The sequence below is a fragment of the Cutaneotrichosporon cavernicola genome (genome assembly GCF_030864355.1).
Source record: "Cutaneotrichosporon cavernicola HIS019 DNA, chromosome: 2".
NCBI classification, from domain to species: Eukaryota; Fungi; Basidiomycota; class Tremellomycetes; order Trichosporonales; family Trichosporonaceae; genus Cutaneotrichosporon; species Cutaneotrichosporon cavernicola.
The window spans coordinates 3,283,790-3,306,513 of NC_083394.1; the positions used below are offsets into that span (position 1 = coordinate 3,283,790).

Sequence of the window (22,724 nt, forward strand, 5' to 3'; positions counted from 1 at the left end):
AGACACTGAACACTCGCTAATTGCCACCTAACCATGTCTAGGCAAGGTAATCTCCGCTTCGACCGAGCTAATGACAGACAAGGCGACTACGGAGCGCAACGCGCGCATCCTCCGCGACCTCGTCAAGCAGCCCGACAACAAGAATTGTGCCGACTGCCGGAAGAATGGTGCGTGACGTACCGACCTAGCTGACTCCAGACGCGCGCTGGGCCTCCTGGAACCTGTGAGCTCCATAATATCAGCCCCAGCTAACGGCAGCGGCGTGTTTGTCTGTATCCGCTGCTCGGGTATCCACCGCGCGATGGGCACGCACATTTCGAAGGGTCAGCTCCCGGCGCTTCTGGATGCTGACACGCAGTTAAGAGCATCGACCTAGATATCTGGACGCCCGAGCAGATGGACGTGAGCTTCCAGGTCTATGTGCAACTAACAACAGAACATCCAGAAGTGGGGCAACACGCGCGCCAACGCGTACTGGGAGCGCCACCTCAAGGCCGGCCACGTCCCGCCCGACCAGTGAGCTCTGCACTCCGACGAACGAGCTGACAGCAGCAAAATCGAGTCGTTCATTCGGAGCAAGTACGAGAGTCGCCGGTGGGCTATGGAGGGCCCGCCGCCCGCCGATCCGAGCGTGCTAGACGGTGCCGGGCCGAGCGGCACAGCCTCCCCTCCAGCCGCGCACCCCGCGGCTCGTCCACAGGCTCCCGCGCAGGCGCGGCCGACTCCGACCGTGTCGGCTCCCGCACCTCGACAGGGTGGTGCGCACCCACTCCTCTCGCGCCAGTCGCGTTCCCAACCCACTGCGGCCCCAGCACCTGCTCCTCTACTGAACTTCCTCGACGATGGACCGTCTGGACATGCCTCAGCGTCAAAGGCTACCTCCCCTCCCGCCGCTGCTCCTGCCGCCCGACCTGCTCAGCCTGCTACGACGGCAGCCAAAGCTGCCGCTCCGACGGCCGCGCCTCAGTCGAACATCTTTGATCTCGACTTCAAAGCGCCATCCCCGCCTGCGCAGAAGCAACAGTCGTCGAAGAACGACATCATGAGCCTGTTCTCCCAGCCGCAACAGCAGCAGCAGCAGGGAAACTTCTTCAACCAGAACCAGAGCTCACAGTTTGGCTCGTGGAACGGTGGGGGCACCAGCACCCAGCCGCCGACAGGACAGGCGACCGCTGCGCCCGTGCCGACATGGGGAGGCGGTTTTGGAGACCAGGCGGCGTGGGGTGCTTCTCAGCAGCAGGCTCAGCAGCAGCAGGGATGGGGCCAGCCGCCGCAGGCTCAGCAGCAGCCGCAGCAGGGGTGGGGTCAGAACACTACCGCCAGTGCCAACACCTGGGGATCTGACCCGTGGGCCCAGCCTGCTCAGCCTGCTCAGGCCCAACCTACTCCGAAGAAGGACGACCGCGACCCATTCGCTAACATTTGGGGCTAGAGGCCTCGGCCGTTGTACAGCGTAGGCGCATATCATCATGTTTGAATAAAGTGTAGAGCGCATGGCGAGTCTAGTTGCCAAAAAGCAGATTGCTTCCTCGTGCTGTGTTGTGTGTAGCCACACGTCCGTCTGGTCATGCCTCTGCGCAACCTGTCTGTACTTGCTTTACACAGATGTGCTTATACACAAGTACACAAGTACACAGGATGACCAACTCAGACGCCTGATCTGGATGATCACATCAACTTCAGGTTTGCATTCTTTCTATTCAATATTCTGCGGATTGGCGTTTCGTCTACCCGACACGCAGGCCAAGGAGGAAGCCCGCAACAAACGTCGCGCGCTCTGTCAGTCAGCTTCTGATCTACCTTCTCGAGCTGACAAGTCAGCCCCAACTCACGCTGGAAGTTGGCCGTCAGGAAGTCGATGAAGCCGTTCAGCAGGCCCTGCGCCGTGGGGTACACGACTTGGCCATTCTCGTCCGTGTTCGCAAACGTGCCGTCGTAGCTCTTGGAAACTGCGTTCCAGTCGACAGTCACGTATCTCTTAGACTGGAGGTACTGGAGGAGCACAAACACGCCACCGAGGAGGAACGCGACGAGCTTGAACCCCTTCTTGACGAATACGCCAGCGCAGATACCCGTGAGAGCGCCAAACGTGAGTGTGGGCAGCGAGACGATGCTCTCGGCGGGCGGGTCAGCGGCGGTCTGGGGAATCGGCAGCTCGGCGGGACCAGCACGCGCGGGTTTGATGTTTGTGCCGTCACAGCGGACGGTACGGGTCGTGAGCGCGAATCCGGCGAGTCCCAGGCCAATCGAGTACAGGAGAGTGCTGTTGTTCTTGCGGGCCGGCGCGGCACGAGTTACAGCGTGAGTGTCGTTCACCCGCTTGAACGGGTTAGCGGGGCGGGCCGCGCGGGTCTCCTGAAGGAAATGGAAGCCGCGCTTCTGGACTGTAGGACGCGCGATTCGCGCCAGTTGCGGGAGGAGGCCTGGTCGGAGAGACATGGGTGATGGTGATGGAGTGATTGTGCAATCCCCAAAGCTACGCCGGCGGCCATCTAGTGACGCGCTCCGGGATGCAATGGGACGGTTACGTCATGTACGCGGAGATTACTGTCTCTCCGTAAAGTTGTGATGGAGGTTGCTCGAAGTTCGAAAAGTTGGTCAGCATCAACAAAATACCATGTCCGACCTCGAGTGGGCGCTCGCGAGCCTCTCTGCGCCGTCTGGGAGTAGCCGGGCGGCAGAAATCGTCACAGCGGTCAAGGGCGCCGACTTCCGCGCCGTCGTCTTCAGCAAGGAAGGTACGGACGTGCTCGCGCTCGTTCCCAACCTCCTCGACGGGCTGCAGGAGGGCGCGACAGACTCGGACTCTTCTTCCTCCCCAAAGGTCTCCGATGAAGACGCGTTTGTTCTGCTGGCGGTAGCGGTCGCGCTGCAACACGCCTTCGTCCAGGCCAACTGGACTGGCCCGAACCTCGACTTTGGACCTGCCGACGTGATCGCGGCCGTGCGCGGCGGTGAGGTCGGCGACGCGGACGCCGCCAATGCTGCGGCCAACGCTGGCGCCCTTCCAGCTCTCACCATCCTGGGTGAGCCGGCATACCACCTCGCCGCTCATCCCGCCCTCTTTCTCCTCTCCGTGCGCCTGCTAGCCTACCTGCAGAAGTCTGCCGCGCTCAAGACCCTCCCCTGGTGGCTCCTGCGCAGCCACCTCGTCCACCTTGCCCTGCTTGACGAGCCTGTTGCTTTGTCAGACGACATAATTCAGGAGGTTATTGCTCTGGTCGACGCTGCGCCTGACGCAGACACGGCCGCTGCGCTGCAGCTCGAACTCGGCCTCCTCCAGTCGCGTTTGGGACAGGACCGAGCCGCGAACCAGGCGTTCCTCGCGGCCGCGCGAGCTAGCGGCCTCGAGTTTGAGCTCGCTGGTGCAATGGGCCGCCGTACCAAGTTCCAGGTGATGGACTACTCGCAGCTTGTTCTGCTTGCCGAGAGCCGTGCACGAGAGGGCGAGGAGGTCGTGGAGAAGAAGGTACCAGAGACTCTGGCGCTCAACGACGACACGCTGCTAGAAGAGACCGAGTTCACCAAGGTCACACAGACCGGCTCGGGCGCACTCGCCCACCTCGACCCATCGAACCAGCCGCCGCTGCACCCGCTTGACCAGGCTCTCCTTCTCTCGCTGTGCCTGTCGCAACGCAATGACTCGCCGACACACGGCCTCACGAACCAGCAGATGATGCCATTCCTCGCACGGGTCCTCTCTCACCCCCGCAACTGGAGCATCCACACCACTGCACTCCTCCTCCGCTCACGCCTCGAGGCGAACCGCTCGCGCACGGTTGAGCGGTCGACGCTCCAGCTCGCCGCGCTCATTGACCAGATGCCGACGGCCGACTCGGCTCCGGCCGAGCGCCTCCAGTACTTCCATCAGCTGCCTCTGCCGTCCAAGTGGGAGATGGAGCGCGAGCTCGCCAAGCGCTACCTTTCGCTCGGTGTCGTGCGGTCCGCGCTTGAGATCTTCACACGTCTCGAGATGTGGGAAGACGCCGCCATTGCCATGATGCGGATGGACATGGACAGTGAGGCTGAGCGCCTCGTTCACGACCTCCTAGAGGGGCGTAAGATTGAGAGTGACGTTGTGGTGCAGCTCGGCAAGAGCAGCCTCTCGGACGCACGCCGCGCCAAGCTCTCCTCGGCCCGCGCAGCCAAGCTGTGGTGCGTTCTGGGCGACCTCGCGCTCAATGGTGACGTGGGTATTCGGGACCCAGAGGCTGGCCGTGCCGCTGCAATCGAGAAGTACGACAAGGCATGGGAGGTGAGCGGCGAGAGCAACTCGCGCTGCCAGCGCTCCCTGGGTGCGCTATACACTAGCTCGAGGCAGTATGAGGCGGCCGTCGGCGCGTTCAAGAAGGCGCTCGCGATCAACCCTCTCTACGCGCAGGCGTGGTTCACGCTTGGCGTATGCTACATGCGCCTTGAGCGGTGGCGTGAAGCACGCGATGCGTTCAAGCGCCAGGTTGGCGTCAATCCCGACGACAGCGAAGGATGGAACAACCTCGCGGCCGTTTATCTGAGGATGAACGAAGAGGGTCTTCAGCCGGGCGAAGTTCCCGAGCCCGTGACGTTCGAGACGAAGCAGCTCGCGTGGCATGCGCTCAAGTCGGGTCTGCGGACGAGCTACGACAACTGGCGCATGTGGCAGAACTACATGGTTGTGTCAATCGACGTCGGCGAGCTCGCCGAGGCTGTGCGTGCCATGACCCGTGTCGTCGAGGTCATGGGCACCAAGGACCCGCTTGTGGCCGTCAACCCCGAGGTGCTAGACAAGCTTGTGGACGCGATTTCGAGGGACGCATGGAACGATGGTAACGGCCCTGCGGACGGCAAGCCACCTCCCACAAGTAACGAGGGGTGGGGCCTGCTCCCCCTCGTGGACAGGTTGTTTGACAGCACCATCTTCCCCCGAATCAGCGACGACCCGCGTGTTTGGCGCGCACATGCGCGCCTCCTGCGATGGAAGGAGGACTGGGCTGGTGCGCTCGAGGACTATGTGCGTGCATACCGCGCTGACGTCGTTTCCGACGAGCGGGTCGAGCGTGACCGTGCGCGTTTCGCCGAGGCCGTAAGCGAGGTCGAGGACCTGGTGGCTACGTTCCAGCTACTGGGGCCCAAGGTGCCCCGCGTCGAGGGGAAGAAGGGCGACTGGCGCTTCCAAGCGCGCGGGATCGTGCGGACGTTCATGGGCCGTACCAAGGATGCGTGAGTATCCATGTTTGTGTTAGGATGGGCTGACTCCAGATTCGAGGGTGAGCCAGAGTGGGACCGTCTGAAGGACCTGCTGGACGAGCTCCGGCGCTCTGACTAGACTTGCCCCGACTAGACTTGTACCATCATAGATCACGGATGCATGGGTATCCTAGTACAACAAGCGCGGCGATGTAGCGGCGGCGCGGCGGTGTTCCACAGGCGAGGCCGCGGCCTCGGAGTCTATCGTAGATGAGAGAAGCTTAGCGGCGGCGCTTGGTCTTGCCCTGTCTGTCAGCTCGTTTGGATAGCGTAGTTGGGTCCTTGAGTGCTTGTTACTCACAGCCTTGTGCCGAGAAATGGGGACGCCGTGCTTGTTTTGGCCCTTGAGCTTCGGGCGAGCATCCATGCCCTTGCTCTTACGCCATTCCTCGCGGCGGCTTCCGCGGGGTGCCGAAGTCGAGATCTTCTTGGTCTCTGGATGTCAGCGCAGGCTCGCTAGCCGCAACATCAGGGCACGATTATCACAGCTGGTTCCTGCTCCATTACCAGCTGCGCATTTGTACTCACCCTCCTTCATCTCCTCATCGCCCTCCCCCATCGCAGCATCCCCCTCTGCGTCCTCCTTCGTGCCAGCCTTGGCCATAATACGAGACGAAATGCGAGCAGTACGCTCGGCGTCCGCGACGGCGTAGTGCGACATGACGGCCTTGCGCCGGCGCGCAGCGAGCTTGACCTTTGAGCGGAGCGACTTTGCCATTGTGTTTGTTTTCGCCTTGAGCCTGGATGTCACAAGATCAAGATATACATAGAGATAGGGCAACTTGGGTGGCGATGGCGAACATTTCCCGGATCAATCCAAAAATTAAGAAAAACTAATCCACGTGATTGTCACGTGGAGACTTACGCGTCTGCTCGCTGACGTCCTCGTCGTCACTCTTGATCAGTCTAGATAGTCTATTGATCTCAACAACAGACTGCACTTTTACACTTTATCGAGCTCGACGCAACATGTCCCGCTCATCCTACGACCGGTTAGATGTTGTTAACTTCCTTAGCTAACGACAGATACCTCACCGTCTTCTCGCCTGAAGGCCGGGTGCGTCCTTCCCCCATGTTGTTGCTAATGCCAGCTGTACCAAGTCGGTGCGTCTCAGACGTACTGGGCGTTTGCCCAGATGGTACCCTGGGCCGAAGCTGACAGCAGAATACGCGTTCAAGGCCATCAGTGGGGCGGGGATCACGTCGCTCGCCATCCGTGGCAAGGACACAGCCGTCGTCATCACCCAGCGCAAGGTACCTGTGAGTCTTCACCTTTCCCGTTCCCGCTGCGGTTCCGCATAGCTGGATAAGAAGGAGCTGACAACAGGACAAGCTGCTTGACCCCGAGACGGTGACCCACGTCTTCCAGATCACGCCGACGATCGGATGTGTCGTCACTGGCCGCATTGGTGAGCTGAACGAGAGGGCTCTTGAGCTGACACTAGCCGACGCGCGCGCACAGGTCCAGCGTACACGGTCAGAGGCGGCCGAGTTCCGCTACAAGTTTGGCTACGAGATTACGCCTGATGCGCGTGAGTCAGCTCGTTCGCATCCGACAGCCTAACTGACGCGTTCGTTCTCATCTATACGTCACCTCGTACATTCCTCCCGCTCCTCATCACCCGCCAGTCTCCAAGCGCATGGCCAACATCAACCAGGTGTACACGCAGCGTGCGGGCATGCGCCCACTCGGCATCTCGATGATCCTCATTGGGCCCGATGACGAGCGTGGACCGCAGGTGTTCATGATCGACCCTGCTGGCTACTACGTCGGTTACAAGGCTGTCGCAAGCGGCCAGAAGCAGACCGAGGCGACCAACTTTGTGAGTAGCAAGCGGAGCGAGACGCTTTGCGAACTGCGCAGGGGCGGCCTAGCATGAGGAGATTTCGAGTCACAGCTGACAGCAGTTGGAGAAGAAGTGGAAGTCTGTTGAGAACCGGTCGCTGAATCTCGACCGCGCGGGTGTGATCGAGCTCGCGATCGAGACGCTCTCGAACGTGTGTGCGACCGACTTTAAGGCGGGCGAGATTGAGATTGGCATCACCTCGACGTCGCCAGACGAGCCAGGAGAGGGCGGCAAGCTGGGTGGCACCGGACGTTTCCGCCAGATGGGCGAGGCTGAGCGCGACGAGTGGCTCGTCCGTGTGGGAGAGAAGGACTAGTGCGTGAGGTGATGTGTAGACAGGTAGAAGTTTGCATATGTACGGTTCAGTAGAGTGGCGGGTGAAGTGGTGTCGCCAGTGACTGCCGCAAGTCCGAGCGGCGGTGACGGCGGATTTGTCAAGGATGCATCTCCCAACGACTCAGGATTTACCTGTCGTTGTCTCCTGCCGCCACATATTGTCATGAACACACCAAACAGCAACTGCCACATGCATTTGCATGCATCCGAGGCGTCTTGGAATTAGCCGCGTCATCGTTCCTAATCGCCCTCTATTTGTCACTCGGTCATCTTAATCGCCCCCTCTCCGGAGCCGGATTTTTACATCCGCCTTTGCCGGTCCAAGCCGTCGCCCAACTTGCTCATGCAAGGCATCCATCTTTGCCAACTAGACACTAACCACCATGCTGCCATTGTCTGCCCGCGCTGCACGCACATTGCTCCGTCCCTCGACGGTATCGGCGACCCGGCGCGCGTCTACTGCTGCTGCGGTGAGTATTTGTGCGAACGCGTTCTGGCAAGTTCAGGCGTTGTCAGTCCGCCGACAGCGCCGCTCGTCGCTATGGTCCGCCGTCTCCTTCTTCTCTCCCCCCCTCGTTCCGCCTCTTCCAGTCTCTCCCGCTCCAGCCGACCAGCAGAGTTGGTCATCCCCCACTCCCGTGGTCGGGTGGCTCGCTCTCGTCCAACCCCGCTCGACAGCTGGCTCGCTCTACCCTCATCGCCCCACCTCTCTCCCCTCCACTCCACACCGCTTGGCAGGACTCGCTGTACAAACTCCCTTTATTCTCGCTCACACTAACCCCAGCCCGGCCCAGTCACTCGCGTCACGACACTCCCAAACCGCGTGCGCGTGACCACCGAGGCCAGCCCCGGACATTTCCACGCCGTCGGCGTATACGTTGATGCCGGGTCGCGCTTTGAGAGCCAGCGCACGAGCGGCGCGTCCCACTTGTTAGACCGACTTGCGTTCAAAGTAGGTTGAGAGGCAGCCCGCGTCATGACTGTCGAGCTGTTACATTCAGTGGCTCGCCGGCTCGGGCATCGCTGCCGCTCGACCATCGCGCTGACTCCCAGAGCACCGACAAACACAGCGACGAGGAAATGATGACCCTCATCGATCAGCTCGGCTCGCAGATTACATGCAGCTCGTCGCGCGAGACGATAATGTACCAGTCGACCGTGTTCCCCCAGTCGCTCGACCTCGCCATGTCGCTTCTTTCATCGACGATCCTCCACCCCCTTTTGCTTCCCGAGGAGCTCGAGGCGCAAAAGGCCGCAGCCGCATACGAGATTAGAGAGATCTGGGCCAAGCCCGAGCTCATTCTTCCCGAAATCATGCACACGGTCGCGTTCAAGGACAACACGCTCGGCATGCCACTCCTGTGCCCTGAGAGCCAGCTCGATGTCTTGGGCGACGCCGAGATCCGCGGCTTCATGCGCGACTGGTACCGTCCCGAGCGTATCGTGGTTTCGGGCGTTGGCATGCAGCATGAGGAACTGGTCGAGCTTGCCGACAAGCACTTTGGCAGTGTACCTGCCAGTAGCGAGACGCATGTGCAGAGCTCGCTTCGGCCCGGTGCGTCGGCGCAGCCGCTCGGAGCGAAGGGCTTTGCGACAGTCGTAAACCCCCCATTGGAGAGCGACAGGCACCTCGCAGCCGCCAAGGCAGTGTACACTGGCGGCGAGGAATACATGCTCAAGCCCGAGGAGGAGTTTGTGCACCTCTACATTGGCTTTGAGGGTCTCGGTGTCCACGATCCCGACATTTACGCTCTGGCAACACTGCAGACTCTGCTCGGTGGCGGTGGTTCGTTCAGTGCAGGCGGACCTGGCAAGGGCATGTACACGCGCCTGTACACAAACGTTCTGAACCGTTACCACGCGGTCGACTACTGCGCCGGTTTCCACCACTGCTATGCCGACTCTGGTCTTTTCGGCATTGCAATGAGCGTGTACCCTCAATTCGCGGGGAGTGTTGCCAACATTATCGCGCACCAGCTGGACACGCTTACTCGGCCGCAGAAGGGCGGTATTTCCCAGATCGAGCTCCTGCGCGCAAAGAACATGCTCAAGTCGCAGCTTGTTATGGCGCTCGAGAGTCGGTTGACTGCTGTCGAGGATCTTGGGCGGCAGACGCAGATCCACGGACACAAGGTGCCGGTCGAGGAGATGTGCGCCAAGATTGACGCGCTGACGATTGATGTGAGTGCGGAGCGGAGGCCCGAGGGGCCAACGCTGAACTGGTCCGAGTGGAGGGGTTTGGGAGCAGAGGGCGGGCCTGTCGGAGTTGAGGCGGTGAAGAGCCGATAGCGGGTCTGTCCGACCGCGTCGGAGGTGGGCTGTTCAGCAGTAGAGGTGTCGATGTTGGAGAGGTTGCGATGGGTGGGCAGATGGTGGTGGGCCATTGTGTGGCGGACCAGGGGACAGTGCTCCCTGGAACGAGGCCATGTTGTGTGCGTCATTTTGCTCGTCATTTTGCTCGCCCACCAGCTCGACTATCGCGTGATGATTCCCATTTCGCTCCGACACACACTGACGCAACAGGACCTGCACCGGACGGCTACACGTGTCCTGCGGCCGAGCTCTCGCACCGTTCCGCTCAACTATGGTTTGGGCAGCGGTGAGCCTACGATTGTAGCTCAAGGCCAAGTCGAAGCACTCGGCGACGTGCGCGGAACGCTGCGCGCGTGGGGACTGGGCAAGCAGCCCTTCTAAGCGGGCAAGGGGCGGAAGCCGACGCCGAGGAATGGCATGGAGCGCACCGGTGCACACCACCTGTCAGTGACACCTGCGTTAGACGTAGAGCAAGCATAGCATTGTATTTTGTTGTGTTGTGTGAGTGTAATCAGAGTGGGGCAGGCGTGAGTGTACAAGGGCTGTGGGCTGTATGACGCGTCGTCTCGAAGGATTCATGTTGCGGTGTACGCCGTGTTAACCGATCACCATCTAGGGGTAAATGACCGATCTCGGAACAGATGAGGTAGTTTGCCAACAATTCTATACCAAACACACCGTCAACATGCCAAATCCATTCAGGGTCCTCCCCATATCCCCACAAAATCAGACCGGGGAGACGAGGCGGGGCCCGAAAGCAAGACAAGCTGGTATTAGTTTACTCGAAAGACTAATGACGACTAATAAGGGATCAAGTCCAAGTCATGATGCGTCCACATGGTCATCTGCAACGTTGGAAAGTATCCCGATATTATGACAAGCGCAACAAGAGGGGGGCTGCTTAGACGCCGACCTCCGAGCCCCGAGCCCCTGGCCCACCTGAGTGACTCTTTGAATGTACAATAATCAGCGTCACGATCAGCCTTACAGGTCCTCCCCCACCCCCCCGCCACTACCATCACTAACACTCCCCCCCTCCTGTGCTCCTCTTGTCCAGCTGTCCAGCTGTCCAGCTGCTCAGACTCTTCTAGTCTGTCCACGTCTTCTCTTTTGTATCTTGCATCTTGCATCTTACATCCTCCATCTCGCATCAATCCATCCAAAACTTGACTCGGTTGCCACCTCGTATTGCGACACCGCCCGTTACCGTCCCGCGGTGACACACCCAACACATCCCAGCGCCACAAACTACCGAGAACCGACGAGTCAATTCGACTCTCTCGTCTCACATCTCATCATCTCTTTCTTCTTCATCTCTTCTCTCTCCACACCTCATCGTAACCCACCCACCGCTGCGCAGTAATCGCGCACCCTCCTCTAAATCACAACAAACCTACCACCAGCGGACACCGCCAACATCATCATGCACCCCTCGCAGACGCTCGTGCCCCGTCTCTCGGCCCTCGTTGGACGCGCAGCCCGCCGCCAGCCGCGTATGATCCCCCCAGCTGCTATCGTTGCTGTTCCCGTGAGTCTCCACTTTCTCCACCATCTCCAACTCATCTGCCATCCACCATCTCCACATCCACTATCCACCATCCACCATCCCCACATCAACCACCATCTCCATCTTGGGATTCTTTGCATCCTCGACTTTTCATTGCGCCGTGTCGATGTGATGTCACCCCTGATCATCACACGCGACGGCGCTCGGCACACATCCATTGTTGCGTCCGGGTGACACCGCTCCTACACGGCCCGCCCGCCGATCTTTATCGGGCGTCCGCTTCCTCACTCCCGGCGCCATTTGCTTGGTTTGGTCATGCGCTAACAAACAGCACGTTGAAACACACGCACCGCGCGGCTTCTTCGGCCGCCTCCGCCGTCCACGCCAGCTTCCCGCGCCCATGATCGCCTGGAACGACCACCTCTCAATGGTGTAGCCCCCCAACCCCCTAATAGGGAATATAGGGAGAGACCTAGACGGCAGACGAACGACTTTTGACTTATTCTGAACCAGACCCAACTCAAACCCCTATTGTGTAATCCATAAAACCAATGTTGTGCATTCTGTGACCTGTAGTAGTGGGAGTGGATATAAGCAGCATCGGAACAGAGCCAAAGTCTTGGCACACATACACGTCACACATCACCCGCGGTGGCGCAAGACCTCCGCCTGACGCTAGCCCACCCGCGCCACCCGACCTTGCTCTGCATTGTCACGCTGTACTCTGTACTGTGCACAAAAAGCCTTCACTCGCCCAACCTTGTGCACACCGCAGAGAAAAAAATACATACAGTACATTCTACAAATCAACTAAGCAACTATTAGCAATAGCAATACCCCGCCGATCATCTTCGATCATCAAGGCACCTCACATTGTTCGGCTCCACCAAACATGTCATGTCAAACGACAGTGGTGGCGGAGGTGAGAAGCGCGCAACCGGCTTGGTGGGAGTCACCTCTGGCTCAGGCGAGAGGGATGGGGATGGGGAATGCTTCCTGCGCTTCCGAGTGTCCTTCTTCTGCGTCACCTTGCGCGAGCCCTTCGCAGCCTGTACCTTTGCCACGCAAGTAGGCTTTGGCTCCTCAGCTACGAATACAGGCCTCGGTGGTGGCGACGGAGAAGCAAGCGGGCTGGGGGAAGGGAGGCTCGAGCTCCGGCTCTTCTGAGGCGTGCTGGCCGGCGTGAGAAGCATGGTTCGCTTTGTTGGCGTGTCATCGTCTTCGGCTTTGCGTTTCCGCGAACCAGTGCTTGGGGTGGGTAGACCATTGTCCTTCTTCCTCCGAGGTGTCTTTGGAAGAGGCGGGGCAAAGGACGTATCCTCAACCAGTGCGGCTAGGTCTTGTACGTCACCTTGTGCCCAGACGTCGAATACGCCGTCCCACTCGGTAGGCTTGGAGGGTGGTTCGGCATTAACGTATACCGCTTTGACGGGTTGCGCACTCCTCGAGAGACTCTTAGCCATCTCCTTGACCATCCTCTTAACTCCCGGGATGGAAAGCGAAGTCCCAGCCACGAGGAGGAGGTCTGCGCGGCCTTCGCGTTCTCCCCGGGGTCCGGTACCACGCAAGTCGCGTTCCATCACCGTTCCAATCGCCTCGCCCTGTGGATGTTCTTCCCCATATAGTACGACTGAGGGGCGAAGAGTGCCGACTTTTCGTTGGCGCTCCGAAAGAGCTGAGCGAATGGAAGCAACCTCGTCGCACTTTGGGCAGGATAGCGGTTCGTCTGGGAGAGGGAAGCGGGAAGCCGAGGAGACGGATTCCGAACACAGCGTACAGTGCATACTTGAGAGGAGGCCGTGAAGGGGGATACAGCGGACTGGGGACGATTCGCGTGTGTTGGGGGTGGTGGCGCCGCTGGCGGGGGAAGGGGCTTGGGAGGTGGGGTTGGGGGTTGATAGTAGTTGGGGTTGCGAGAGGGAGGGAGTGGATGACTGAGACGGCTGGGGATGGGTCGAGGAGCTCGATGGCTGGGGCTGCGAAGATGAGCGAGAGGAACCGCGTCGCTTCGGGACAGGTATGCCTGTCTTGAGGCCCGCACGCGCTTCCAGCCCATCTATATTTTGGGTGTACACACGCAATAACCGTCCTTCGCGATCCATATCGCGCAGGAAGAGGTGAAAGGCTGTCGGCTCGGCTTGGTCTGCTAGGCGGTTCAAGTCGGACAGGAGGGCATGGTGCGAAGGCAAGAGGTGCGGTGAGGTGAGGCTCTTGATGTGGAACAAGTCTTTGACGCATCCACGAGCAAAGAGGCCACTCGAGCTGCGAAAATCGGGTATCGATGCGGCTGTACTTACACCTGCGCCTTCAAGTTAGAACGTACGGTGGTTTGATGCAGGACTCACCGCACACAACAACGATACGTTTAGCGGACCGAATACGCCGAACGACAGTGGCCAGGTCTGGGTCATCTGGGTTGGATGACGGCTCTGCGAAGCGTGAAGCGGGGAGGGGCTCGTCATCATCATGCGCGCCACCCTCAGAGTGAGGGATGCGGACCAGGACAGTGGACATGCTGTCAAGGAGGTCAAGGAGAATGGGTGATGGGAACGAGTAGTGTTCGGCGTCGTCGGCATGATCCTAAAGGTGATGGCTGGAGGTCTACAGTCTCAGAGGTCCCCGCTCTATGGCCCTGAATTGTTCATACTAGGTGGCGGTGGAGGTGGGGGTATCAGATAAAACATGCCAACGCAACGGGACTTTCGCCAGCACCCAGCTGGGTGCCACAACAACAGGAGTGGGAAATGGAACAGTTACAGATGTACAATCTCGTGAATTTGCGCGTGCTCACTAGATTGATGGGGGGTCCGATGGGCCGGTTGGGGAGTGGTACCAAGGGTACCAAGCTTTCAGGTGGCCATGGGGGACGCGTGATGTCATTGCGTTTGCGTTAGATAGTTGATCTATGGGCTGACAGGGTGACAGGGTGACAAGATGAGAAGGTAAGAAGCTGGAGGATGTAGATGTAGAGTACGGCCGTTCGAAGAGAGTGTGTGCCGCTAGCAAACCGGCCGTTGTCGATGAGCGCCTGGGTCTTGTCGAGTATCTCATCAAACCCAGATCGTCAGCTTCTGGTCAGAAGCCGAACCAGAAGCAACCAAGTGAAACGCCACACATCATGGTACAGCGAGACTACCAAGAACCCTTATCCACAAGCCTATTATACAGCCCCAAGAGGCAAGATGAGAGGCGTAGATAGATACGCAAACGCGCCTAGGGTTGTCTTTGTGTGATCGAGCAGTAGGCGCTCATGACTCATAGCCCACAAAGTCGAGCGCAGTCATCATACTATCCAACTTCAGAGCATACAGTATTTAGCCGATCAGCCAATCCAACAAGTTGTTAAGCACCAAGGTAGTGCGAGGTAGTGCGAGGACAGTGCGCATAGTGAGCACAGTGGTTGTCTCGGCCTGGTCTGTCAGGATGTTTTCATGTACGTTGGGTGGAGCGTGGCTGTGTGAGAGAGGGAGGGAAGGGTTAAGCCGATTGCTGATTGCTGATTGCTGATGGCTGATGCGAGTGCGACTGCCCTAAACTGAGTGGCAAAGAAAAGGGGGGGGGATGGGACCTGGAACGCGTATGGTGTACCTACCGTCAAGTCGAAAATTTCGATGTGCCTCCACTTTGGCTTGCTCCTTGGATGACCCAATGACCCAGCAGTGACCCAAAGCCTAGAAACGCCCTGTGCAAAAAAATTGCGAGGGTAGAAGGGTAGTCGGGCAGTCACCCTAACAAAAATCAAGTCAACATGGTATGCCAAGCTGCCAGCTGCCAGCTGCCAACTGCCAGGCTACGCCAGGGATACCTTTTGGCTCTGGTGACCCCTCGACGCTGGCACTTTGGACCAATAAACTCTTCAATCATCAGAATTTGCTTCCTTCAAACCCGCTGGGCAGTTGGCGACACCACACTGCAATCCTCACCCGTCGTGTCTCCTCTCTCTTCTTCTCTCTTCTCCTTCTTCTCCTCTCTCTTCTTCATGCACTCTGTGCCCATCAGCACATCCTCTTTGCTAACCTACCTCCTCCCAAAAGGCCTCCCCTTCGCGCTAACAACCCTCCTCTGGTTAGCACAAGGCAGCCAACCTGTAATTCCTTTCCTTGACCCGCTACCGTCACCTTTCAAGCTCAACGCGCGTCATTTGCGTAGAAAACTTTTCCCCCTTTTCCATCCTTCTCAAAGTCGTGTAGAGCAGACAACATGGTCGCTCCAGCCCACGACGAGGTGTCCGCGGGTACCAACCCCCTCACCCCCGGTTCGCCGGCTCCCGCTCCCAAGGCTGCGGTTGCCCACGGTAGGAGCACGGCTGCGTCCACTGTCCTTCCTCTCGGTTCGCTTTACCCTCCTGCCTCAAGCAGAGGCGTCGACTTTATGGCTGGCGAGACTGAGTGGGACGACTCTATGGGCAGCGGCAACATGGTCCTCGAGCTCGCCGACGGCCTCGCCCTCTCCGGCCACTCGTTCGGTGCTGACAAGAGCATTTCCGGCGAGTGTGTCTTCCAGACTGGTGAGTAGCGCTGGTGACTGCCGGCCTGACCCATAGGTATGGTCGGTTACCCCGAGTCCATCACCGACCCCTCGTACGAGAGCCAGATTCTCATCCTGACCTATCCCCTGGTCGGCAACTACGGTGTGCCCGAGCGCCCGGAGGAGATGAAGGCCGAGTTTGACAAGGCCACCAACGCCGTCCTTGACAGCATCCCCATCGAGTTTGAGAGCCGTCGCATCCACGTCGCGGCCCTCATCGTCGCCAACTACCACCCCAGCTACTCGCACCACCTCGCGTCGAGCAGCCTCGGCCAGTGGCTCAAGGAGCAGGGCGTCCCCGCCATGTGGGGTGTCGACACGCGTATGCTCACCAAGCGTCTCCGTGAGGGCGGTGTTCTGCTTGGCCGCGTGCTCGCCCATAAGAAGGCTGAGGCTTCGGCCTCGCTGACTGGCGCCGCTCAGCGCCTCCTCGGCGGTCTCGCCTCGCCTGCGCAGATCACTAACGGCCCCAACGCCTGGGCCGCAGACTACGACACCATCCCCTTCGCGGACCCCAACGCCGTCAACCTCGTCGCCAAGGTGTCGATCAAGGAGCCTGTCCTCTACACTGTTGAGACCGGCGCCGAGCCCAAGCTCAACATCCGCACCGGCAAGACTCTTCGCATCCTCGCGGTTGACGTCGGCCTCAAGTGGAACCAGATCCGCTGCTTCCGCAAGCGCGGCGTCGAGGTCAAGGTCGTCCCTTGGGACTACGACTTTAACAAGGAGGCCGGTCAGTTTGACGGTCTGTTCATCTCGAACGGCCCTGGCGACCCGTCCATGGTCAAGGCCACTATCGAGCACCTCAAGGTCGCTCTCGCGACCTCCAAGGTTCCCATCTTTGGTATCTGTCTTGGTCACCAGCTCATTGCTCTGGCTTCTGGTGCCCAGACGCGCAAGATGAAGTACGGCAACCGTGGCATGAACCTCCCGTGCACGTGCTCGACCTCGGGCCGCTGCTACATTACTTCGCAGAACCACGGTTACGAGGTGGATGTCACCACCCTGTCCAACGGCTGGGAGCCACTCTTCACCAACGCCAACGACGACTCGAACGAGGGTATCTGGATGGGCAAGAACGGCAAGCCCTTCTTCTCGGTTCAGTTCCACCCCGAGTCAGCCCCGGGTCCTCGCGACACCGAGTTCCTCTTCGACGTCTTCATTGACAGCGTCTACAACACCGCCGCCGAGGGCCGCCTCGTCTCCATTGACATGCCCGGCGGTGAGCTCGCCGCGCACCGCGAGCGCCTGCCCCGCGTTCAGGTCAAGAAGGTCCTTGTTCTCGGCTCCGGTGGTCTCTCTATCGGCCAGGCCGGTGAGTTCGACTACTCGGGTTCGCAAGCTATCAAGGCACTCAAGGAAGAGGGTATTTACACCATCCTCGTCAACCCGAACATTGCCACCATCCAGACTTCTCCGGGACTTGCGGACAAGGTCTACTTCCTCCCTGTCACGCCCGACTTTGTGCGCCGCATCATCAAGCACGAGAAGCCCGACGGCATCTACTGCACGTTCGGTGGACAGACCGCCCTCAACGTTGGTGTGCAGCTCAAGGACGAGTTTGAGGGCCTCGGCGTCAAGGTTCTTGGCACGCCCATTGACACCATCATCACCACCGAGGACCGTGACCTCTTTGCCCAGGCCATGGAGGAGATCGGCGAGAAGTGCGCCGACTCCTCGTCGGCCAACAACTTTGACGAGGCCAAGGTGGCCGCCGCCCGCATCGGCTACCCCGTCATCGTTCGTGCGGCGTACGCGCTCGGCGGTCTCGGCTCGGGCTTTGCCCAGAACGAGCACGAGCTTGAGGAGCTCTGCAACAAGGCCTTCGCCACCTCTCCCCAGGTCCTCGTCGAGAAGTCGATGAAGGGCTGGAAGGAGGTCGAGTACGAGGTTGTCCGCGACTGCATGGACAACTGCATCACCGTGTGCAACATGGAGGTGAGTCCCTTCCGTTGTGAGGATGAGTGGCTGACGGCAGAACTTTGACCCCCTCGGTATCCACACTGGTGACTCGATCGTAGTCGCGCCGTCGCAGACGCTCTCGGACGCCGACTACAACATGCTCCGCACCACCGCGGTCAACGTCATCCGCCACCTCGGCGTCGTTGGCGAGTGCAACATTCAGTACGCTCTCAACCCGTACTCGAACGAGTACTGCATTATCGAGGTCAACGCGCGTCTCTCGCGTTCGTCGGCCCTCGCGTCCAAGGCCACCGGCTACCCCCTGGCCTTCATCGCCGCCAAGCTCGGTCTCAACATCCCCCTCAATGAGATCCGCAACTCGGTCACAAAGAAGACGACTGCCTGCTTCGAGCCCTCGCTCGACTACTGCGTCGTCAAGATCCCCCGCTGGGACCTCAAGAAGTTCAACCGCGTCTCGACTGCACTCTCGTCGTCGATGAAGTCGGTTGGTGAGGTCATGGCCATCGGCCGCACCTTTGAGGAGACTATCCAGAAGGCCATCCGCTGCATCGACGACAGCTGGGGTGGCTTTGGCGTCAACATTGACGTCGAGGACATTGACCACGAGATCCGCAACCCTACCGACCAGCGTCTCTTTGCCATTGCCAAGGCGCTCAAGCTCGGCTACTCGGTCGAGAAGATTAACGAAATGTCGAGCATCGACCCCTGGTTCCTCCGCCGCCTCGAGCGCATCTCCAAGACCGAGGACGTCATGGCCAAGTACTCGGCCGCGACCATCCCCGACGAGCTCCTCCGCAACGCCAAGCAGCTCGGTTTCTCGGACCGCCAGATTGCCAAGACCATCAACTCGAACGAGCTTGCTGTCCGCCGCCTCCGTTCGGACGCTCGCATCTCGCCGTTCGTCAAGCAGATTGACACGGTCGCCGCCGAGTTCCCGGCCTTCACCAACTACCTGTACACTACGTACAACGCGTCCGAGCACGACGTTGCCTTCAACGACAACGGTGTCATGGTCCTCGGCTCTGGTGTGTACCGTATCGGTTCGTCCGTCGAGTTCGACTGGTGCGCCGTCCGTGCCATCCGCACTCTCAGAGAGAACGGCATGAAGACGGTCATGATCAACTACAACCCCGAGACCGTCTCTACCGACTACGACGAGGCCGACCGTCTCTACTTTGAGAACATCTCACTCGAGACTGTCCTCGACATCTACGACATTGAGAGCTCGTCGGGTCTCGTCCTCTCGATGGGTGGTCAGACGCCCAACAACATTGCGCTTGCTCTCCACCGCCAGAACGTCAAGATCTACGGCACTTCGCCCGAGATGATCGACACCGCCGAGAACCGTTACAAGTTCTCGCGTATGCTTGACAAGATCGAGGTCGACCAGCCACTCTGGAAGGAGCTCACCTCGTTCTCCGAGGCCAAGGCATTCTGCGACAAGGTCAGTTACCCCGTGCTTGTCCGCCCCTCGTACGTGCTCTCGGGTGCGGCAATGAACGTCGTCTTCACTGAGGACGACCTCTCTACGTACCTCAGTGCCGCGACCCAGGTTTCGCGCGACCACCCCGTCGTCATCTCGAAGTACATTGAGGACGCCAAGGAGATCGAGATGGACGCCGTCGCCAAGGACGGCAAGATGGTCATGCACTACATCTCGGAGCACGTCGAGAACGCCGGCGTGCACTCGGGTGACGCGACGCTCGTCCTCCCCCCGCAGGACCTCGACCCCGAGACCATCCGCAAGATTGAGGTCGCGACCGCCAAGATTGGTGCCGCCCTCAACGTTACTGGCCCGTACAACATCCAGTTCATTGCCAAGAACAACGAGATCAAGGTCATCGAGTGCAACCTCCGTGCTGCCCGTTCGTTCCCCTTCGTCTCCAAGGTCACAGGCATCGACGCCATCGAGATTGCCACCAAGGTCATGATCGGCCTTCCTGTTACCCCCTACCCCGACATCAAGATGCCTCCCAACTACGTCGGTGTCAAGGTGCCCCAGTTCTCGTTCTCGCGTCTTGGTGGGGCCGACCCCGTTCTCGGTGTTGAGATGGCCTCGACTGGTGAGGTTGCCTGCTTCGGCAAAGACCGCTACGATGCCTACCTCAAGGCTCTCATCTCGACTGGTATCCGCCCGCCCAAGAAGAACGTTCTCCTCTCGTTCGGCTCCTTCAAGGAGAAGCTTGAGATGCTCCCCTCGGTGCACAAGCTCCACAAGCTCGGCTACAACCTCTTCGCCACCGCTGGTACCGCCGACTTTATCCAGGAGCACGGCATCCCGGTCAAGTACCTCGAGGCCCTCCCCGAGGGAGAGGATGACCCCCAGAAATCCGAGTACTCGCTCCAGCAGCACCTGGCCAACAACCTTATCGACCTGTACATCAACCTGCCGTCCAAGAACCGCTACCGCCGCCCCGCGTCGTACATCTCGAAGGGTTACATCTCGCGTCGTATGGCTGTCGACTACGCAGTGCCCCTGATCACCAACGTCAAGTGCGCCAAGCTCTTCATCGAGGCCATCATCCGCAAGCCCACCTTTGACATCACCTCGGTCGACTACAAGACCAGCCACCAGACCTTCACCTTCCCCGGTCTCGTGTCGGTTCAGTCGTTCGTTCCTGGTGCCGCCGAGGTCGGCTCGGAAGACTTTGGTGTCGCGACCCAGGCCGCGATCCGCGGTGGCTTCACCACCATCCAGATGGTACCCCAGGGTGTCCACTCGTCGGTCGAGGACGAGATTTCGCTCCAGCGAGCCCAGCAGAACGCTTCTGGCGCCGCTCACTGCGACTACATGTTCTCGGTTGCCGCCACACCGGACAATGCGTCGCGCCTGGCCTCGGCTCTGGAGGCTGGCGCCAAGGCCCTCTTCATCCCCTTCAACAACTTCTACGGCCCCGTCAACAAGGTCGCCAGCGTCGCGCAGCACTTTGCCGCCTGGCCCCAGGACAAGCCGATCGTCACCGACGCCCGCGCAACTGACCTCGCCTCGATCCTCCTCCTCGCGTCGCTCAACAACCGCAGCATCCACATTGCCTCGGTGTCGACGCGCGACGACATGCTCCTTATCGCTCTCGCCAAGGAGAAGGGCCTCAAGGTCACCTGCGACGTCTCGGTGTACGCACTCTTCTACTCTCAGGCCGACTTCCCCGCGGCCGCCAAGGTCCTCCCCACTGCGGACGACCAGGCCGCGCTCTGGGAGAACCTGGAGACGATCGACGTCTTCTCTGTCGGCGTTCTGCCCTATGAGCTTGGCCAGGCACTTGGCAAGCCCGTCTCGGCTCGCAGCGGTGTCGAGGAGACTCTCCCTCTCCTCCTCACGGCTGTTAGTGACGGCCGCCTCACCCTTGAGGACATCGCCCTCCGCCTCGCGGAGAACCCTCGCGCCATCTTCGACATTCCCGAGCAGGCGCAGACCTATGTGGAGGTTGAGGTCAACCGCTCGTCGGTGTTCGAGCTCGAGGACAGTGCCGACTGGTCGCCTTTGGGCGGTAAGCAGGTTGCTGGCGGCGTCCACCGTGTCGTCATCAACAACCACTCGGTTGTGCTCGACGGCACCGCGTTCTCGATGCCCCTTGGTCGCGACATCTCGCTCGGCGTCAGCGTCCGTCACCCCCGTGCCTCGCGCTCGTCGTTCACGCGCACGTCACGCCCGAGCATTAGCCTGCTCGCCTCGCCCCCGATTCCCCAGGCTCCCCTCCTCGGCGGTGCGCCCACGCGCGAGCAGCCCTCGCTCATGTCGCTCGCGGCCCAGCCCGTACCCCAGGCTTCGCCTGTCCCACTGCTCCAGTCGCGCCAGCCCCACCCTGCGTTCGCACGCCGCCACGTCCTGTCGGTCGGCCAGTTCAACAGGGATGACCTGCACGCACTCTTCAACCTCGCGTCCGAGATGCGCACGCAGGTTGAGCGCCAGGGCTCGGTCGACACTCTCCGCGGTCGTGTGCTCTCCACCCTCTTCTACGAGCCCAGCACGCGTACTTCGACCTCGTTCGAGGCTGCCATGAAGCGCTGCGGTGGTGAGGTTGTGCAGGTGACGGCTGAGACCTCCTCTGTGAAGAAGGGCGAGTCGCTCTCGGACACGATCCGCACTCTCGGCTGCTACTCGGATGCCATTGTGCTCCGTCACCCCGCGGTCGGCTCGTCCAAGGAGGCCGCCAAGTCGTCGCCCGTCCCAATCATCAACGCCGGCGACGGTATCGGCGAGCACCCATCGCAGTCGCTGCTCGACGTCTTCTGTATCCGTGAGGAGCTGGGTTCGGTCAACGGTGTGACGGTCACCCTCATCGGTGACCTCAAGAACGGCCGCACCGTGCACTCGCTCGTCAAGCTTCTCTCGCTCTACGACGTGACTCTCAACTTTGTCTCGCCTCCGTCGCTCAAAATGCCCGACTACGTCAAGGCCGAGGCGACGCGTGCCGGCATCAAGTGGTACGAGCACACGACCCTCGACACGGTCATCCCCCACAGCGACGTGCTGTACGTCACGCGCATGCAGAAGGAGCGCTTCGACAGCCTTGCCGAGTACGAGGCTGTCAAGGACATGTACGTGATCAACCACGACGTCCTGGCGCGCGCCAAGGAGAGCGCGATTGTCATGCACCCGCTCCCGCGCCTCAACGAGATCGACCCCGAGGTCGACTTTGACTCGCGCCGCGCCGCCTACTTCCGCCAGATGCGTTATGGCCTGTTCATCCGCATGGCGCTACTCACTATGGTCCTCGGGGCTTAGACACTGTAATCTCATTCCTCATACTCGCGGCTAGAGCCGCATTCAATGCATGTACTGGACACGGAGGGTCGTGAGCGAAGAGAACGATATGTCCACAACTGATCCGGCCAAAGGCTTACTTGGGACAATGTGAGGCCAGAAACGCACGCATGGTGGCAGGCTGTATCGTTCGTTAGCCAGCGAACGGCGCTTGGCCGAGAGTTGTGCTGGCTGTATGCGACTGCGGTCATAGCATGTTGATGGCCGGAGTTGAGGGCCGGGTTCGGATACGGAGGGCTGACAGTCAGTCCATGACTGCCACCGATCAAGAGCACACTCT

General features: G+C 60.1%; 9 protein-coding genes across 9 annotated transcripts; 6 read left to right on the forward strand and 3 right to left on the reverse strand.

Annotated features, from left to right (window-relative positions):
* Positions 1–33: 33 nt before the first annotated feature.
* AGE2 (uncharacterized protein) lies at positions 34–1,432 on the forward strand (the record flags this gene model as incomplete). Its single annotated transcript, XM_060598377.1, has 7 exons — positions 34–46; positions 78–167; positions 199–223; positions 259–323; positions 359–402; positions 446–516; positions 553–1,432. The coding sequence occupies 7 exons, from the start codon at positions 34–36 to the stop codon at positions 1,430–1,432; spliced, it is 1,188 nt and encodes a 395-aa protein (XP_060455177.1).
* Positions 1,433–1,727: 295 nt separating this feature from the next.
* Positions 1,728–2,439, reverse strand: PPM1 (uncharacterized protein; the record flags this gene model as incomplete). Its single annotated transcript, XM_060598379.1, has 2 exons — positions 1,728–1,777; positions 1,833–2,439. 2 exons carry the CDS (start codon positions 2,437–2,439, stop codon positions 1,728–1,730), a joined length of 657 nt encoding a protein of 218 aa, XP_060455178.1.
* A 178-nt stretch (positions 2,440–2,617) lies between these two features.
* Positions 2,618–5,305, forward strand: CcaverHIS019_0212750 (uncharacterized protein; the record flags this gene model as incomplete). Its single annotated transcript, XM_060598380.1, has 2 exons — positions 2,618–5,199; positions 5,239–5,305. 2 exons carry the CDS (start codon positions 2,618–2,620, stop codon positions 5,303–5,305), a joined length of 2,649 nt encoding a protein of 882 aa, XP_060455179.1.
* A 142-nt stretch (positions 5,306–5,447) lies between these two features.
* Positions 5,448–5,944, reverse strand: CcaverHIS019_0212760 (uncharacterized protein; the record flags this gene model as incomplete). Its single annotated transcript, XM_060598381.1, has 3 exons — positions 5,448–5,471; positions 5,528–5,661; positions 5,755–5,944. The coding sequence occupies 3 exons, from the start codon at positions 5,942–5,944 to the stop codon at positions 5,448–5,450; spliced, it is 348 nt and encodes a 115-aa protein (XP_060455180.1).
* Positions 5,945–6,195: 251 nt separating this feature from the next.
* On the forward strand, positions 6,196–7,389 carry SCL1 (uncharacterized protein; the record flags this gene model as incomplete). The annotated part of the gene is made up of 8 exons (XM_060598382.1): positions 6,196–6,218; positions 6,253–6,283; positions 6,318–6,330; positions 6,392–6,486; positions 6,554–6,635; positions 6,672–6,758; positions 6,856–7,049; positions 7,135–7,389. 8 exons carry the CDS (start codon positions 6,196–6,198, stop codon positions 7,387–7,389), a joined length of 780 nt encoding a protein of 259 aa, XP_060455181.1.
* Positions 7,390–7,792: 403 nt separating this feature from the next.
* Positions 7,793–10,103, forward strand: MAS2 (uncharacterized protein; the record flags this gene model as incomplete). Its single annotated transcript, XM_060598383.1, has 4 exons — positions 7,793–7,879; positions 8,194–8,361; positions 8,463–9,590; positions 9,933–10,103. 4 exons carry the CDS (start codon positions 7,793–7,795, stop codon positions 10,101–10,103), a joined length of 1,554 nt encoding a protein of 517 aa, XP_060455182.1.
* Positions 10,104–11,145: 1,042 nt separating this feature from the next.
* CcaverHIS019_0212790 (uncharacterized protein) lies at positions 11,146–11,665 on the forward strand (the record flags this gene model as incomplete). Its single annotated transcript, XM_060598384.1, has 2 exons — positions 11,146–11,250; positions 11,561–11,665. The coding sequence occupies 2 exons, from the start codon at positions 11,146–11,148 to the stop codon at positions 11,663–11,665; spliced, it is 210 nt and encodes a 69-aa protein (XP_060455183.1).
* A 409-nt stretch (positions 11,666–12,074) lies between these two features.
* Positions 12,075–13,743, reverse strand: CcaverHIS019_0212800 (uncharacterized protein; the record flags this gene model as incomplete). The annotated part of the gene is made up of 3 exons (XM_060598385.1): positions 12,075–12,830; positions 13,527–13,534; positions 13,575–13,743. 3 exons carry the CDS (start codon positions 13,741–13,743, stop codon positions 12,075–12,077), a joined length of 933 nt encoding a protein of 310 aa, XP_060455184.1.
* Positions 13,744–15,429: 1,686 nt separating this feature from the next.
* On the forward strand, positions 15,430–22,405 carry URA2 (uncharacterized protein; the record flags this gene model as incomplete). The annotated part of the gene is made up of 3 exons (XM_060598386.1): positions 15,430–15,736; positions 15,773–17,694; positions 17,735–22,405. The coding sequence occupies 3 exons, from the start codon at positions 15,430–15,432 to the stop codon at positions 22,403–22,405; spliced, it is 6,900 nt and encodes a 2,299-aa protein (XP_060455185.1).
* Between the last annotated feature and the right edge of the window lie 319 nt (positions 22,406–22,724).